General features: G+C 36.1%; 1 protein-coding gene across 5 annotated transcripts in view; it reads left to right on the forward strand.

Annotated features, from left to right (window-relative positions):
- The window catches only part of MON2 (MON2 regulator of endosome-to-Golgi trafficking), a 70900-nt gene that overhangs the window by 17930 nt on the left and 35226 nt on the right, over nucleotides 1-17744 (forward strand). For all 5 annotated transcript variants that reach the window (XM_085044111.1, XM_085044119.1, XM_085044139.1 and 2 more), the window contains exons 4-20: nucleotides 554-685; nucleotides 2142-2271; nucleotides 2816-2913; nucleotides 4132-4257; nucleotides 5005-5199; nucleotides 5924-6048; nucleotides 6444-6583; nucleotides 8513-8666; nucleotides 11169-11401; nucleotides 12534-12615; nucleotides 13312-13493; nucleotides 14249-14361; nucleotides 15336-15440; nucleotides 15697-15777; nucleotides 15858-15931; nucleotides 16010-16100; nucleotides 17321-17422. In XM_085044111.1, coding sequence (XP_084900237.1) covers nucleotides 554-685; nucleotides 2142-2271; nucleotides 2816-2913; nucleotides 4132-4257; nucleotides 5005-5199; nucleotides 5924-6048; nucleotides 6444-6583; nucleotides 8513-8666; nucleotides 11169-11401; nucleotides 12534-12615; nucleotides 13312-13493; nucleotides 14249-14361; nucleotides 15336-15440; nucleotides 15697-15777; nucleotides 15858-15931; nucleotides 16010-16100; nucleotides 17321-17422 — 2163 coding nt within the window. The remainder of the gene's footprint in view (nucleotides 1-553; nucleotides 686-2141; nucleotides 2272-2815; nucleotides 2914-4131; nucleotides 4258-5004; nucleotides 5200-5923; nucleotides 6049-6443; nucleotides 6584-8512; nucleotides 8667-11168; nucleotides 11402-12533; nucleotides 12616-13311; nucleotides 13494-14248; nucleotides 14362-15335; nucleotides 15441-15696; nucleotides 15778-15857; nucleotides 15932-16009; nucleotides 16101-17320; nucleotides 17423-17744) is intronic.

Here is a 17744-nt window from a genome sequence, read left to right on the forward strand (position 1 = left end):
TTTAGTTTGCATTCTTACAGTGCAGAAATTGAACATGTAATGGACCTTGTGCCTCCACAAAATATAGTCTGTGCTTTTGTTACATTTTGCTTTTAAAAATAAGGTAGAATGGATGCACGTTTTTTGCAGCAGTAAGTGTCATGAAATATTATAGTACTGCATATATAGTGTATTAGGAAGCTGGTGAATATAATGCTGTTAAAATGTACCTTCAGTTGTGCTTGCATAATGTAAAATTACACTGTTTTCTCTCTGATATGAGTGAATTCTGAGGGTAAAATATCTTTTTACTGTGTCTTCCATATTTCCAAGTAGAAAATTAGGTACACACTTTAGTTTGTACTACATATTAAGAGATTTCTGCTGTCCTTTAAAAATACTTCAGGAAGCTTGTGACAATGGAATTTGCTTTATATTCTCCACGTAGTGCTGTGGTATAAACAAACAGGCACATTCAGTTATGATATGCCTTTATGACAATTATATTCTTACATATGTACACATGATATACAAATAAATAATGTAATAGTTGGAAAAAATTATTTCTTTGCAGGCTGCAGCAGGAAACATTATTAATATGCTTTGGCAATTGATGGAGAACAGTCTTGAAGAACTTAAATTGCTCCAGACGGTTCTTGTGCTTTTAACAACCAATACAGTTGTGCATGATGAAGCACTGTCCAAGGTAAGAATCTGTTGGTGTCAACTGTAGAACTTAAAATATCCAAGAGGAAAAATGGGGAAATTTTACATAGGAAACATATGAAAACAATGGACCGGGAGGGGGCTTTCTTGCTTCTCTTACGTCCTTTTTGTCTTTATGACTAGACTCTGAAAACAGGATTTTTTGTAGCTTTCTTTTCCATGTGTTTTGTAACTCCTCCACAATAATACATTTCTGACTTAATATAAAATTGAAATAAAAACTTCGGGCTAATACCTATCCTTCTCATATGTTGAATTTGTTGTATGTTTTTGAACTGGAATCAGAGCACATAGCACAGTGTGAAGTCTCACTGATAGAGAAAATATTAAAAGAAGCTACCTTCCACCCTGCCTTAAATCTCTTTTGGAAGCAGTCCACAGTTATTGCTCTTTCAGTAATAACTTTGATGCATAATTTTAAACATGAACCATTTTAGATACTATGTTTCTAAAACAAAAAATAAGTATCCAGTCTATTTTAATATAACTTACAAGATACTTCTCTTTGAAGAAGCAACATTGTTTACCCATCTGTAAATTGTAAAACTCTGCTTAAAGTAAGTTTCTCCTGTAAATTACATTGTAGAAAATTTGTTTCACCCAGACATATATTAACTGTTGATGTTTCAGTCAAGCTGTTGTAAGATTTCAAATTAGTGTGGAAATATCACCTGATTAGAATCCACAAATCACATACATGAAAAATAAGCAAAAGAAATTTCTGAAGATTGTATGACTTAGAGCATGTATGGCCAGGTGGGGCTGAGGTTCTTGCAAGTGCAGGAATGCAGAATATGGACAGAAAAACAAGAAACACAGGTTTCACAAATCATACAGATGTTAATTATCAAAATTCATTAAAAAACAGGTAAGTATTAAACTATGAGTTGGAGGTAATAACAAAATCCAATGGGAAAAATCATTCAGGTCATTGCCAGCACAATGACACATTAAAATGCACAACTTAGAGAGGAATAATAGCAGTCAAGGCAACATGATTGTGAAAGTATTGTGATTCAGTGCAGGAGAGGAAAGGAATGACATTTTAGCTTTGAAGTTGACTGAGCTTTCTGTGATTAACCTTATAATCCTAATGTCCTTTTGACATTAATATTCATACAAGTTGTTCTGTGTGATGATTACTGTGTATTCTTTGTGTGATGACTATACTTTTATTGGCATATAATAATGTCTTCAGCTAATAGCACTTTTTGATTGCCTTGGGGAGGGTTGCTAAAGAGCTTTTTGGCTAGAGTAATCCATAAAACTTATTCTGGCTCTTCAAATTTAAAATTATTAAGTTTAGTTTTTTTTGGGCAACCTTTTGACAAGCTGTAGTGGAAAGCTACAGTCCGTCAACCTTCTTAACTCTTAGCTAAAAGATGAAATGCATTGTTATAAGGTGATTTTTTTTCTATTTTTTTTTTTGCTTTCAGGCAATTGTACTTTGCTTTCGATTGCACTTCACAAAAGATAATATCACAAATAACACTGCGGCAGCTACAGTGCGGCAGGTAGTTACTGTTGTGTTTGAGAGAGTGGTTGCTGAAGATGAACGATATAAAGGTGGGCATACTGCTTATTCAGCTTGCTTTTATTGACCTGTTTTTTTGACATGCATCAGATGTTTCTCTTTCAGATAAAAAAGCAGTAAAATGTTTATAGATGTTATAAAAAAATCACAGACATCATTAATTTTAGCTGTCTTTTATACATTTAATTGTATTTAAAGGAGATTAAATCCTTAGCCGTTGTGTCAGTCTGATTCAGTACACCAATATATGAAACCTAGACTTGTTTTTTTTCTAAGCTGTGAGAACTGGTCTTCAGGTTAGTGCTGTGAAGGGATTTGAGGTGAGGGTGTCATTTAAGGTGAAGGTGCCATAGATTACTGAGTGGGAAATACATGGCCATAGTTTGAAGAGAATGTTGGAAAGAAGTGCTTGTTATTGGTGATCCGTGGTAGTCAATCTAATGTTTGTTTCTATAGACATGATAAGTTGCAGAAGAATTACCTGGCCATTCTCATAGAATATTTTTATAAGAACACTTAATGAGTACTTGATTTTTAACATTTCCCTTGTTCACAGAACTTTGTTTTTTTGCACAGATACTGCTGACCAGACAGCTGCAGTTCAAGGGAATAGTAATAGAAGATCTGTCAGTACACTGAAGCCATGTGCAAAGGATGCATATATGCTTTTTCAGGTAGTTGGAGAGCAAATATTTATATATAAGATTGAGTGCTTCTGCATCTCTTTAGGAAATGTCAAGAATTTGCTGTTGGCATGTTGGCAATGTCCTTAACCAGAGCCTTGGGCTTTCTTATGCATACTTATTGCAATTGGTGATGATATGCTGTATCACAAGGGAATGATGAGAAAATGAAGACAAAGTGACCTTGGAAAATATTTTACTATAAATCTTAAATGGTAGCTAAGTTAAGCATACATGTCTGCATTAAATTCAAAATTCTTATTCCTGTGAGCCTGTGGTGGGTTCACCCTGGCTGGACTCCCAAGTGCCCACCAAGCTTCGCTACCATTCCCTGTCCCAGCTGGACAGGGAAAGAAAATAAGATGGAAAACAACTCATAGGTTGAGATGAGGCAGTTTACTAAGGCAAAAGCAAAAGTTGGCATGTGAATAAAGTGCATCAGCAAGCAATGTTCAGCCACATCCCGGGAAGCAGAGCTTCAGAATGCATGTTGGTTGCTCCCAAACATTGTAAATAACCAATGCCTACCTTCCTCCGCCATTTCTGAGGTTCTGTGACTGAGCTGATGCCATGTGGTATAGAATATCCCTTTGGTTAATTTAGAGTGATCTTTTTTGTTTCTTGCTCCAAGGATCATGCCCAGACCTTGATGGCGGAGGGGGGGTACGACAAATAATGAAAGACAGCACTGAGGCTGTGCCAGTGCTGCTCAGCTGTAGCCAAAACACTAGTGTGTTATCAGCACCTTTCTAGCTATCAGTGCAAAGCACAGCACTGTGAGGGCTGCTGTGGGGGAAATTACCTCTGTCTTAGCCAAACCCAATACAGAGCAAAACGCTACAACTGTTGTTCAGTCCTGTTTCTTGTGCTTGGTGTTGGATATGAAAAGCAAGTGTGTAATGAAAAGGAATAGTTGTATTCATCGCACCAATAAAAATCTTCACTTAGCTAATTCACTGGTCTTGAGGTATTTTTTAGGTCAGGAATAAACACACTTACTACAAGGATACCAACGAAGTTAAAATTTTCTTTTAAAAGTTTTCTATGTGTTACCATTTATGTTAAATAAGTATTTAATGAAAAATTATGTTGAAATCAGAAAATTACTCAGAAAAGAGGAGAACGTGGAGATTTCATTATAAACTCAGGACTGTGCTGGTACAGGACTGTATGGAGACAGTAAATGTTGTTACTATGTTTCTTTCTAAGGATCTTTGTCAGTTAGTTAATGCTGATGCTCCCTACTGGCTCGTGGGTATGACAGAAATGACACGGACATTTGGTCTTGAACTTCTTGAGTCGGTCCTCAATGACTTTCCACAAGTGTTTTTACAAGTGAGTAGCTCTTGGACAGAAAACAGGAAGATATTTATTCACATAGGTAGTAAAATTTACACTTCATTAAATCCTCTTTAATTTAACATGAATACTGTTTTTCGGAAGGACTTGTAGCTTTTATGTATTGGGGCATTTTTAATAGAAAAGTTGATGCATTTTGGCTATGTTTTTCTATTCCCAAACATTTTCTTTGTGTTTAAATATTTTGTAGAGCATGTTTTACTCTGTTTCACTTTCGGTTTTGCTGCTTATATCTCCTCCAGAGATATATTTTCTTATGTTGCTGATTTATGACAGCTCTGTAACTTACTTCGTGGAATTATTTCTACAAAAACATTAATCTCACCCCTCTTGTACAGTAAGAATCATGATTGTGAGTTGCATGTATCTACTGCATATGAATGCACTGTGATCATGCAGTAATGTGTTCTGTCTTACAGTAGGTAAATTTAAAAAAAAAATTATAAATATAAAAGTGATATATTAGCGGCCTATTTCAGCTTGCAAAATACGAGAAGAGGGGTACATGTCATGAACCTGACCATTGTAATTTCATGATTTTTGGTAGCTTTACAATGGTGTCTGCAGTTCTGCCTTCTCATTTCCTGATTGTAACTTATACCAAGATTTACATGATTTCAGACAGCTTGATCATAATTACAAATGTAAATAAGGTGCATAATCATAGCTACTGGTAGCAATTAAGGAATATCTACATGTAACTTTTTCTGTTTTCTTTTTCAGCATCAGGAATTCAGTTTTCTTCTTAAAGAAAGGGTATGCCCTCTTGTTATAAAGCTCTTCTCCCCAAATATCAAATTCAGGCAAGGTTCCACCACCTCATCTTCCCCAGCACCAGTGGAAAAACCATACTTCCCCATCTGTATGCGTTTGCTGAGAGTAGTTTCTGTTTTGATTAAACAGTTTTACAGTTTGCTGGTAAGAATATGCTCAAATTTTTTTATGCAGTTTTGTTTTTCTATGTATATGGCAGTGCTGTAATCAGTAGTGGTATTGATTAGTTCTTGGGAACTGTTGGTGTATACTGAGGGAGGAAAAGAATAAATACTCTTTTCCTCTTAGGCATATTTGTGTTTACGAGTATTCTAAATGTATGATTTTGTTAAACATGGATTTGTATGAATTTCGTAGTAGATTAGCTGTTGTCTTTATTTAACTGCCTTTTAGGTTTTGGGAACCTTTTGATCTTCTGTTGTTTGCCTGACTTTAGATAATGATGATCACTCTGCCTTGTTAATGCTTTCAAAGAGGCTTTTGATTTGAGTTGCTATAGCTGTTGACAGAATGTGGGTAAAAACATATGTTCAGATGTTCTTATGGTCCTCAGTTTCAGATATTTGCTAAAAAAATATATTTTTCTGTTTCATTCATTTACTGTAGCAAATGTATGACCTTTATTGCAATGTCTGTGAGGAATTTAACTCCTTCAGTACAATTGCATATGTGGTTTTAGCTTGACAGAAATATTATCATTATTAGTCATGTTTTTATATAATTCTGAGTAAATACTTGTTCAAGGGATTTGTTTAGATCCTGTACAAAACTTCTTGTTAAAGGACTCCTGAGATAAAAGGTTTTTTTAGAAAATATTTTGTAGAAGGCCGTTTCTTTTTATTTAATTATTATAAATTATATATTTTAGGTAACAGAATGTGAAATCTTTCTGTCCTTGCTGGTTAAGTTTCTGGATGCAGACAAACCACAGTGGCTACGAGCTGTTGCTGTAGAATCTATTCACAGGCTTTGTGTGCAGCCTCAGCTATTAAGGTATTAAATATATTGAGTTTTACTTTTACATAAAGTTTAAGATATATCTTTATTATTTTTCACTAATGGAAAATACTTCCTAAAACATTGCAAATATGTGGAAATTCTAATGCAATAAGCTCTTCATGATAATTTTGTGTAATGCATTAGGCAATTCTTATTATCCAGGAAAGATTGAATTATAGTTGAGTATTCCAAGCCCTCTGTGTCTTAGCAGTGTCAAAGCAGCATTTGCCTAAAATTAAATGTTATCATTTAACTAAATATTTGCCATTTAAATGTGCTTTTAGACTAGAGTTTGGAGTGCGTGTGGAGGGGGGGGTGAAGTTGCTGTTAAAATATTCTTTTCGTCCCCAGTTTGTCACATACTCTCTGTTTTGTAAAATACTTTCCAGGTCTTTTTGTCAGTCATATGATATGAAGCAACATTCCACTAAAGTTTTCCGTGATATTGTGAATGCACTGGGGTCCTTTATCCAGTCTCTATTTCTTGTACCAAGCACAGGGAACACATCAACAACACCAAACCAAACTGGTAAAGCCTTGTCCTTATCATCATTTTATTTTTCATCATTTTCGTATAACAATGAATTCTGTTTTGGTTCAAAACTGATACCGCTCTGTACTTCTGTGTTTATTTTGGAGAAAAGCTAGCATGAGATAAACTACTGTTCTCAGCTCTGGTACAACAGGCATTTTGCCTACCTGTATTGTGGGGAAGGTCTAGACTCCAGTCGTCAGAGCAGTGTTCCTGCCTTGATGCCTTTTTCTGCAGTGACCCAGCTCCTTGTTTCATAGCTTTTCAGAGGGAAATTCTGGTGGAGTTATTTCTAATTTCTGACTATAAAACCGTGTCTGATTTCTGTCTCCTTGTTTTGGGATGTAATTTATGGCAGTGTGCAATTTAAGTAGTAAGAAGACAGTGTGTGTTTGTGGGAAGCAATCACTAATTCTTCTGGATGTTCAAGGCCAAAACTGGATTGAGGGAGCCAAGAGGTAGAATGAAAGGTCTTTTTTTTCAAATGATCTCTGTTTTGTAAGCTGAAAACAGACACTTACTGAAACAAAACTTGGTTGTCCTTTCTTGCAGCCAGGGTTTTGGCATTTCACTAGGTATATTTGTATTTTAATAAGAAAAAATGATCATCCTGTTAATGCCTTTGCCGTTGTTTTATGTCCAAGTTAAGGCTCTCTGCTTCTTCCTGTAGTTCTGGAAGCAGAGTCCTCAGCAACAAATAACATAAAAGCAAATTGAAAGGTGTCTTTTGATAAACCGTCTTAAAAGAGATAAAAAACAGATAATAAATGTCATTATTGTCTCTCATATCTACTATTAAATTAAGAAATGTTGTAAAGTTTGAGTTTAGACTCACACTTTTCAGTGTTCACTCATGAAGTTGGAGTCCCATGCTGCAGTTAGCAGTGATAGCGTGACAGAATTTGTGTCAGTGTCTGTTGTTCAATGCGTGTCTGTACAGCAACTGATAGAACACTTCTATCAGTATTATTTCTAGGTTACTTAATTATCTTAAAGTAAATTAAAAAAAACACCTTTCATCATGTAACCCTTTCTGTTTAGTGACATGATTTTTTTGTTTCAGTCTATTAAGTATAACTGTGTTAAAGTGTATGCATAAGCTTCTGTGTATTCATATTGCCTAAATTAGTTGTTTGCTCTCCACATATTAAAAGCAAGCACATTAAAATGGCAGTTAAACTGATGTGTTAGGTGCTGTGAGTTGCCTTCCTGGGGACTCTGCTCTCTCTCCCCACTGTCTCTTCAGAGAGAATCTGAAACTTTTGTGGGACCTATTCTTAGTAAGTGTAGATGTCCTTCTCTATGTAGGAAGTACATGTATACATAATTCCTTGTTCTTTTAGCTGCTTTTTTATGTATCCTCAGTTGGAACCAAAATTTGTCCCTTCCTAGCTGTTGGTTGGCATGTTGTCAGCTCTTCTGTGATGTGGTTTGTTTTATTCTACCTTGGCATGGAACAGATTCAAATGTTGCCATTCTCTTTGATTCTCTTCTTGTGGTTTCTGCATTTCTGAAATCTTGAAAGTTTGTTACTGGAATAATTAAGCTTTCTAACTACTGAGTTCTAGATGCAACTATTTAAATAATGCTTAACTTTCAGATATCTGTCTGATTCTTCACTAAAACACACGTTGTTTCATCAAGACTGTAAGTTTGATTAATTCACAGAATGTTATGAATGCTGCTGTGTCTTTCACAGAAACATTTTATTCTGACTGGAAATTAGGCAGTTGGCATCAATGAACTGCACATAAGATGTTTTAGACAGCAGAGGGAGCTCAGAAATGGTTTTTTGTGTTGTTTTTTTTATTGAACTGGGTGTCTTCAGATCAGTCCTGGTGTCTCAAAAATTAAATGTAGGAAAAGGATGTTTGCTGATCACAAATACGAGATTGGTTGATTTTGTTACTCTGTTTTTTTAAACAGGAAGCAATGCATCAGGGAGTACTGGCTCAGCACAAACTAACCCAGGAGTGCTTGGAATGGGTGGAGGTGCAACTGTGTTACCTGCCTTTGAGTACAGAGGCACTTGGATACCCATCCTCAATGTAACAGTGCAAGGCAGTGCTAAAGCTACATAGTAAGTACCTATATCTGCTTGAAAATGTATGTAACAAGTATTTTTAATTTGAAGTTGATGATTTAAGGGGTTGTTTTTTTACTAGTGAAGATTGAGGTCTTTGTTTCACTGGCATTGAAGTATATTAATAATTTTCTCTTTGTTAGTGCCATGAGGTGTTCTGGGCTTTTTGTTGTTTTTTCTGAATGTCCTGAATTCTGATTAGAGTGTCTCCTATGGTTTTAGCATCAGTTGGATTTTGTTTTCTTACTGTATTATCTGTATTAACTCTTCACTTTTAGGCCTTTCTGTAGTATGTAACAGTTTTGGAATATCTGTTGCTGCATTTTGTAATGGCAGACATGAAGGGCCTTAAGCAAACAGGACATCAATGGGAATGAAAATTAGCTTTCTCACACCAGCTTTACTGTATTTACAGGTTTTACTGAGCAGGATATTGTGGTAGATACAGGTCTGGTTGTCGTTTTGAACAATATATTGACCTTTATACCAAGACTAGATTCTGAATGCTTCTTAGACTGGCCATTTATTTTGTCATGACTTTGTACAATGGAGATGGTGTTCTCAGTTTAAAGCTGTGAATACTACATTACTGTTTAAATATTACAATTTTTTTTCATGTCAGTCATGACCATTGAGGGATAAGCTATTCCAAACTAGAAGTTATTTATACCACCATGAAATTTTGGCATACTAAAATTTAGTGAAATCTGCAAATAGCCTTGATCTCAATATTTTTTTAGGGTGGGAACTCTTTTATCTGCCTTTGAGATGCAGAAGGAAAAAAGTCATCCTCAGATCTAACTGTTAACAATAGTTAATGTGTATGTGTTGACTTTTTGTTCCAGGAGTGGCCATGAATGTTATTTTAGTTCACCTGCCTGTTCTCAGGAAATGCAAATTTTTAATTTGGGCAGCTACTACTACCTCCACTTTTCTTCCTTTTCTTTTTTCTTACTTTCTATTCTTAACTGGCTCAAGAGCATTGCAGCCACCGTCATAGTCTCCTGTCCTGCTCTAAACTTGTTTGTGTTTTATGTTTGGATACCTCAAGTGATTCTATGATTTTCTCAGTGTAATTTTTGCATTTTTTCTTTTATATGAGATTACGGAGCTGTCACAAGCACGTCACAGCAGTTTTTTCTCCTACCTTCTACTCTTGTCTGTAGCCCTGTATGAAAGGAAATGGTTTGCTGGAATGGGTCACACCAATTCTCTTCTGCTGTCATTAGATTTTCATACAATGGCCACATCTCATACATTTTTACAAGTCTCTTCACAGAGCACTATGCCTTGTCTTCCCCATTACATAAGGAACTAAGTGTTTTTAAGTGGAATAGACAAATTATTCAAGACTTTTCATGGCCATTTCTATGTAATTTATTCAGTAGTTAGCATTTCCTGTCTTCTAAAGTAAGAGGATGTGACTTCTACCTCACAAATATATTGTAACTATAAAAACCATTAATAATTTCAATTAGACCTGTATATATATTTGCACTTACTTATAGTGGGTGAAATGCTGACTGTTCGATTTAGTTGTAGTTCCTGTGCCCCCAGATATCTAAGGCAGCTATCTTAGGAAATTAGAGGTAATAACTGAAGTGTTTTATGTTTGGGAGAAGAAAAAATCCTTTGTGCAGACAAGTGTGGCGACAGTACACTAAGAAAGTGTCTTTGGTATATTTTAGCTGGAATATGTAGTTTTTTTAGGAGTGGTTTGTAGAGTAAAAAATTATGAAATAGTGATTGTTGGGGTAGCAGGTAGTTTTTGTAACAGACTATCTCTACTTGTATAGATGCTGCTGCTGCTGTCAGCTGCAATTTCTGTTGGATTTGCAACTCAGCAGTTCTTTATGTGCTTTCAAGGTAAAAGATGGAGAAAAGTGGCAATGAGGGCTGTGTTCCAGCACAGAGATGTTTTAATTACGTGCTTTTCAGCAGTGAATCATGTAGACACATCCTCTTCATACAAATAACTTCTGTTGTTTACCTATGCATGTAGGTAATGCATATTTGGCCGTGTAATATCTAGCTATGGACAGGCTTTTCTAGTCATGTGGACTCAAAGATAATGCTAATGGAACATCTGACTTGTTTTCAATTTGTTATAATTGTGCTCACGCTGTCATGACTTTCTGATGTATTTCCTCTGTTGTTCCTATGTACTTGTATTCTTCTGAATAGGTTCTGTTGCACTGGCTCTAAGTAAAGTAATAATACAAGTAGAATTACTCATGATGTTTGCTTATGTGTGTTAACTTTTAAAAATATTTTTTGCCGGTCTATACTCAGGATGTATACTTTTGATTACTGTCTTATTTAGTGACTCATTTACTCTTTTACTTAATGACTTAAGGTTTTTTTCTTGAGTTGCAATAGATCTTGAGGGATTTTATTTGGGGCCTGTTTGTACTTAACATTCATTTGGAATCTTGTTTTTTATTATTGTTTTTAAAACAGTGGTATTGCTACACACTTGTCATGTTTTGAATTTTTTAGTTTGGAAATGCTGGACAAAGTAGAGCCACCTACAATTCCTGAAGGCTATGCCATGTCAGTGGCATTTCACTGTCTGCTGGATCTTGTCCGTGGTATCACTACCATGATTGAAGGAGAGCTGGGAGAGGCAGAAACCATCATTCAAACCACAGCAGAGGCAACTTCATTACCAGCACAGTCTTCAGAGCATCAAGATTTGCAATCTGCTTCTGACCAGTCAGAGAAAGAGCTAGGTATTTGAAAATGCAACCACTATATGAAATACAGCGGTTTTACAAAAACCAGGATTTTAAAATTTCATAGTTTTTTGCTTAGATTTATTGTTTCTTATTTATATATCAACACTTTCAGTGAAGTGGGGTTTTTTTAATGAAACGGCAGTAGTCTATTAAAAATACACTTGACTTGATGTTCTGCTTTTGGCTTAACACTGAGATCTAAGGTCACAAGAGACAACCTGACTGACAGAAATGGGGCAGTTACGACCACATTAAAAGAAAAATATATTTCTAGTAACAAGAGAAAAATAATGTTTTAATGGAGAGATTTTAAGTAAGATTGGTGTATACAGAGAAGGACTTCTTTAAAAGCAGAACTGAGATGAACTGAGGATTCTCCTTGTGCAGCATAAGACAAGTCTCTATAGGGGTCTGTATGTACAGAAAGACTTGTGCTTGAAGAGAGAGTTTGGCTTGTGCCCCAGGAAGCCAAGACTGTAGAGCTGAAGGTTGAGCCGAGGCACCAGGACTGCTGCAAGGAGAGGAGGGGAAGCAGAGAGCGTTGTCCCGGGCGCTGCCTCGGGTGTGGGGAGCTCTCCGTGGTGCTGCAGAGCGCCGGCTCTGCCCAGGGGCTTGGCATGGCCCGGTGGAGAGAGGGAGGTGTGCAAATGGGCTGGGCAGCTACCCCTTTGCTAGGCCAATATCTTTTCCATATGAAATTAAAGAAACAAAAAAGTTAAGTAAAATTATAGGTACCACAGGAGAATATTTTTACTTCACTGCAAAATTTCAGTGAGTTTCTTGTCCCACGTTTTTGCACTTCTGAATGTTTATTTTTATAGACAAAGATGAAAAATGGTTATATATACCGTGGTAAGTTCCATTTTGCTGTTTTTCTGGTACAATTTAGAAGACGTGTTTCCTGGTGACTTTTTGTAACCTTAGAAATGTTACTCTAAATGTAGCTGTTCAAATGATACTGGTGTGAATGTGTTTCTGTATGCACATGTATCTGGCTGTGTAAACATACATACAAAAACACACTCTAAAAGGTGCAGTAGCAAGCATGTTGTTTGTGATACAATTGGAAGTTATTAAGGGAACTACTGTGTTTCTGCTATAAAAAAGTTTATATATTTCTTTTAAGTTAGCAGAGCTGTCTGGGAAGAAATGGTGAATGCTTGCTGGTGTGGTCTTCTGGCTGCTCTATCCCTCCTACTTGATGCAAGGTATCTGGTCTTTCATTTCTCTTGATTTTTCTAAGTTGACATTCCAGGCTATATTTTGAACTGACTTTTGATACCAGTTGAATTGACAATTTTCAGCATAAGTGTTGTTCGTGGCATCTGAGCAGTCAGGTTTGTGACTTAGACTGAACGAGTAAATGACACAGAAGTTTCCAGAAGTCCAATATCAATCTTCAGTGTATTTTCAATATAGAACAATTAATTGCATTTTCAAAGGGTTGCATTTAAACTGTTTAAATTACCTTTATTTAATTTTACTTTGTCTGCATGTTTCAACATCATGAAGTGATTCATGTCCTGATTACTGCAGATAAGAGACTAAGTAATGTCTTGGTACTTGCTAGTACTGTCTAATCTTTAAAGTGGGAAAGCTTTTTACTGGGTAATAACTATGGTAAATTAATTCTCTCCTTCAAAGAGCCTTTTGTTAATCAAACACCATTTTCTGAAATTAGTTTAAAATATCTTCTCATAGTCTCATTTACTAAGTCACTGAGTAGTAAAGTCCAATTTTGTAGGAAGTGGTTCTGAAGAATTTTCTTGATTGGTTATGCTTGTTCTTCAATATTTTTGGTGTTAATGGGTTTAAAGTGTACATTCTTATGGCTTTCAGTTTTGGTTAACTGCCTGCTTCTGTGCTTTGTATTAATTCTTGCTGAACAATGTGTACCCTTTCAGCACTGATGAAGCTGCCACTGAAAATATTCTAAAAGCAGAATTGACCATGGCTGCACTCTGTGGAAGACTGGGTCTTGTGACATCAAGAGATGCCTTTATCACTGCCATTTGCAAAGGATCCTTGCCTCCTCACTATGCCCTTACTGTATTAAACAGCACAACTGCAGCTTTGTCCAGCAAATGTAAATATATAAATTTCTCTTAATTGTGTTTCCATGTTTCATCCTCTAAACACAAATTTCTTCCTGGATGTGATTCCAAAGATATGTGGCTGTAGTATTTGGCTATATTAAAGTAAGTTAGAATCCTCAGACAGCACCTAGATCACGTGCTTTTCAGAACTGGTTAGTCTTGCAGATTTGCTGGGGTATCATTCTGGTCAAACTAAAACTTCCTGAATGCTTAGTGTATGTCAGAAATTCATATTCTGAGGAGATCTGTCTACCATCATAAAGATCTGCTAGGATATGTAATTAAGGCATTCAGAATCTGAAGAGGTCTCTGAGCAACTTCTAAAACTTTGGCTAGAACATCCTGCATTTGTGGTGTGCTGCAGTCCTTTCTACAATTACCTAGTGATGGTAATGCTTACTGCATAAGTGGAAGATCTAAGTTCTGGGCTCTGTTCAGCCTACAAAAAGCTAAACTGATGCATCCCACATCCTGAGAGAATGTTGTAATTCATAATACATGCCAGTTGAGGATGTACTCTGTTTCTAATTTTGAAACTGAATTAGTACTTACTGAGAAAGGCAACTACCTGAAAAATATACAGATGAATCTAACATTAGACCTCTTAATATAAAACAAAAATGTTTTAGTCTGCGAGCAAGGGCTACAAGTAAGTACTGGATTTTAAATTTAGGGTTTTTTCTTTTCTTTTCTTTTCTTTTCTTTTCTTTTCTTTTCTTTTCTTTTCTTTTCAATTTTCCTTCAGCATATTCCATTCAGGGACAGAATGTTCAAATGATTAGTCCCTCGAGCGAGTCTCACCAGCAAGTTGTAGCAGTAGGTCAACCCTTAGCTCTTCAGCCACAGGGAACAGTTATGGTAAGTACAACTTGTGAGTGATCTTACCTTGCTTAACTACTTCTTCCTCCATCTCAATGTGTCTCAAAAATAGGTTATAGATAAGCAGCATTCTTACAAATAGTGGTCATCTGAAGTATTGTCCTAAGGTTTTAATTTGGAACAGCCCTGGACAGCAAAGTCCTCTAATTGCAAAGAAGTCTTAATCTTTTTTTCCTGACTTCTTTAGATCAGAAGTTCCCATCCATTTCATTTGGAAAGCTCTAGATCTCAGCTGTGTTATGTGCCTGTGTGTGAAGGTTCACTTACATGTTTTTCTTTAAGATAGACTGTTTTTGTGGAGATGATGCAATTAAGCTGAAGTACTCAGAGCCCCATCCAACCTGGCGTTGAACACTGCCAGGGATGGGGCGGCCACAGCTTCCCTGGGTGGCCTGTTCCTCAGGTGCCTCACCAGCCTCACAGCCAAGAATTTTTTCTTAATGCCTAAACCTATTTTCTTTCAATTTGAACACATTCCCTCTTGTCCTGTCACTACATACTCTTGTAAATCAGTCTTGCCCCATTTTTCCTTGAAGTTCCTTTCAGGTACTGGAAAGCTGCAATTACATCATCCCTAAGCCTTCTCTTTTCCAGGCTGAACAATCCCAATTCTCTCAGCTTTTCCTAATAGGAGGGGTGTTCTACCACTCTAAACATCTTGGTGGCCCTCCAACAGATTAATGAATTCACTCCAGCAGATCAATATCCTTCCTGTGCTGTGGACCTCAGAGCTGGATTCAGCACTTAAGTGCTCATATCCAACCCCACCAAGATAAGACTAAGAAAAGAAGGAAAGATACTGAAATACTTACCTAAAAATATATATTTCAATAGTGCAAACAAAATGTAATCCTGAAGCACTTTAGTAAAAATTGGAGATTTGCTAGAAACACTGTCATTGTGGAATGATAAAAATTGTATGGCTGTTTGGTTGTTGGTTTCTTTTTTTGTAGTTGACATCAAAAAATATCCAATGTATGAGGACATTACTCAACTTAGCTCACTTCCATGGAGCTGTTCTTGGTACATCGTGGCAACTTGTCCTGGCTACTCTTCAGGTATCAGAGGAAATATTTATGCCTTGCTGTTATGCCTTGGTGTTTTGTTATAATGTGGTTTTCTGTTGCTCTGTGAGCAACAGTAGAAGCTTTGTTTCTTGTCATGGTGTACTGCGAATTGCCTTGAATAAGCACTGCAGCATTTCTCTTGAATTCTGTTTGTCTGGAAGGTTGGTGGCTAGCTTGAGAAGAATGCCAATTTCTTCTCTGCCTGAAAAGGTTTTTCTGCTGAAAATGATCCTTTTGTATTTTTCAGCATCTTGTGTGGATTCTGGGACTGAAGCCTAGTGTTGGGGGTGCATTAAAACCTGGACGAGCCGTGGAAGGGCCCAGCACAGTAAGCATGATTGTTTTTCAGTAAATGATTATGCAGTATTTTCCTTTGCAATCTGTAAGACGTATTTCTCTTTTTTCAAGGTTCTGACTACAGCAGTTATGACTGATCTGCCATCTATATCCAGCATGATTTCAAAGCTTTTTGAAAACTCACAGTAAGAAACCTTATCTTATAATTAAAATCATGTGTGTATATCAAATGTGACAGTGTTTTGATAGCAGTTATTTTTCAGGTACCTTGACGACGTGTCTTTACATCACTTAATAAATGCCCTTTGCTCCTTGTCTCTGGAAGCCATGGATATGGCCTATGGAAACAATAAGGTATAAAAAGAGTTGTTTATTTTATTTTTAGATGTTTTTGTGAAACATGCAGAAGATTTGTCTATTTATCCTTTAAGCTAACTATTTCTAATACTAAAAACTGTAATACCTTTAATGCTCTAGAATAAAAAATAAAATATGAACCAGAGAATGTCTTCTTTTTAAAGGTTCATACAGTTACTAAATTCTCTGAACGTTCTCATTGTGTTCCTGTGCTTTGTGTTAATTTAGGAATGTCATGTGTTTCCATTAATAAGACTGTGGGTGGACAAAACTTTTAAAAGCCCTTATAATTTCAGAGGTTAGGGATGCTGAGTAGGCACAGTGTGTTCTGTGAGATGCTCATTTTCATTTCAATTTTCTCTTACGATATACTTCAGAGAAAGCCTGACAGTTAGATATTAAAAAACCTGTTAAGTCATGTTTACTTGGGAAAGCCATAGTATTCATGTCAGCTTCAGTAAACAGCCTTTAGCCCAGAAAGGTTAAAGACTCTGTAATTGAGTAAGATTGAATATGTATTCTCTGAGTCATAATCTAGTCCCAGAAGAGAGTTTCTGAAAGCTTGTCTTTAATCTGTTACACTAGAGATAATGAAGGCAGAAAACCTGCTTTATAATATTTTACTATTGCAGCAACAGAGAATGAACTAAAATAAGCAAAGTTTGTGTTTAAAATCCATTGAAAATTAGAATAAGAAACTAACAGAAACAGGAAGAGATAATAATAATTTCAGTACAACAGTCATTTTGACTATATGTTGATTGAAAAAAAAGTAAAACTGAAAGAAGCTTATCACAAATATTTGCATACGTATTTGATGAATGGGAAATTTATCATATTCCTGCAGCACATTTATGAAGCAAATGAAAGATAAATAATTAGGGTATTATGAAATTAAGTACTCCAGATTGTTTGTTCATATATAATTTTAACTTGAAAAGTTGCAATGGGGGAAAAGGTTGCTTTGCTAGGTAAAGATGTTACAAAACTGATTGGAGCGAGGGCTGTGCAGAGCCGAGTTTGTACAGTGCTCTGGTTTTTGTCTGCCTGCTGCCCCCGCCTGGCCTCTCCTGCGGCACTGCTCTTGCTGCGGAGCTCCCCAGCCTTCCGGCCGCTGGAGCGAGCTGCACCTTAATGTAGAAATTATCTCCTAGCAAAAGGCTCTGACCTTATCTCAGTTACCTCAAAGTCATGTGTACAAATTCCATTTTATTAAGGAACCATCACTTTTTGCTGTTGCTAAATTACTGGAAACGGGACTAGTTAACATGCGCAGGATTGAGATTCTCTGGAGACCTCTGACCGGTCATCTTCTGGAGGTAACTAATGGCTTTTATCACTTGTAATAGAATTTAGTTTGTATTAATGAAGATCTTGTGAAAATAAGTTTTTAAAGTGTAATTTGAAATAATAATTCAAAGTGGTAATTAAATATTTTGATTTAGGCACTGTATTTTTGCAACCTGAATGCATTCTGATTTGAATTTAAAAGTGAATTTATATATTTAAATTGCAATATTTTAATATTGTTAATTTTGTCTTTATGGTGCCATCAGTCTTTATATATTTTTGACACAGAAGTGTTTAAAAAGATCAAGTAATTATACTTCATATATTTGTTCTAATTAAGGTAGCACAAAC

This window comes from Lichenostomus cassidix, chromosome 1Aa (assembly GCF_008360975.1).
Source record: "Lichenostomus cassidix isolate B80296 chromosome 1Aa, HeHo_3.0, whole genome shotgun sequence".
In the NCBI taxonomy this organism is placed as follows: Eukaryota; Metazoa; Chordata; class Aves; order Passeriformes; family Meliphagidae; genus Lichenostomus; species Lichenostomus cassidix.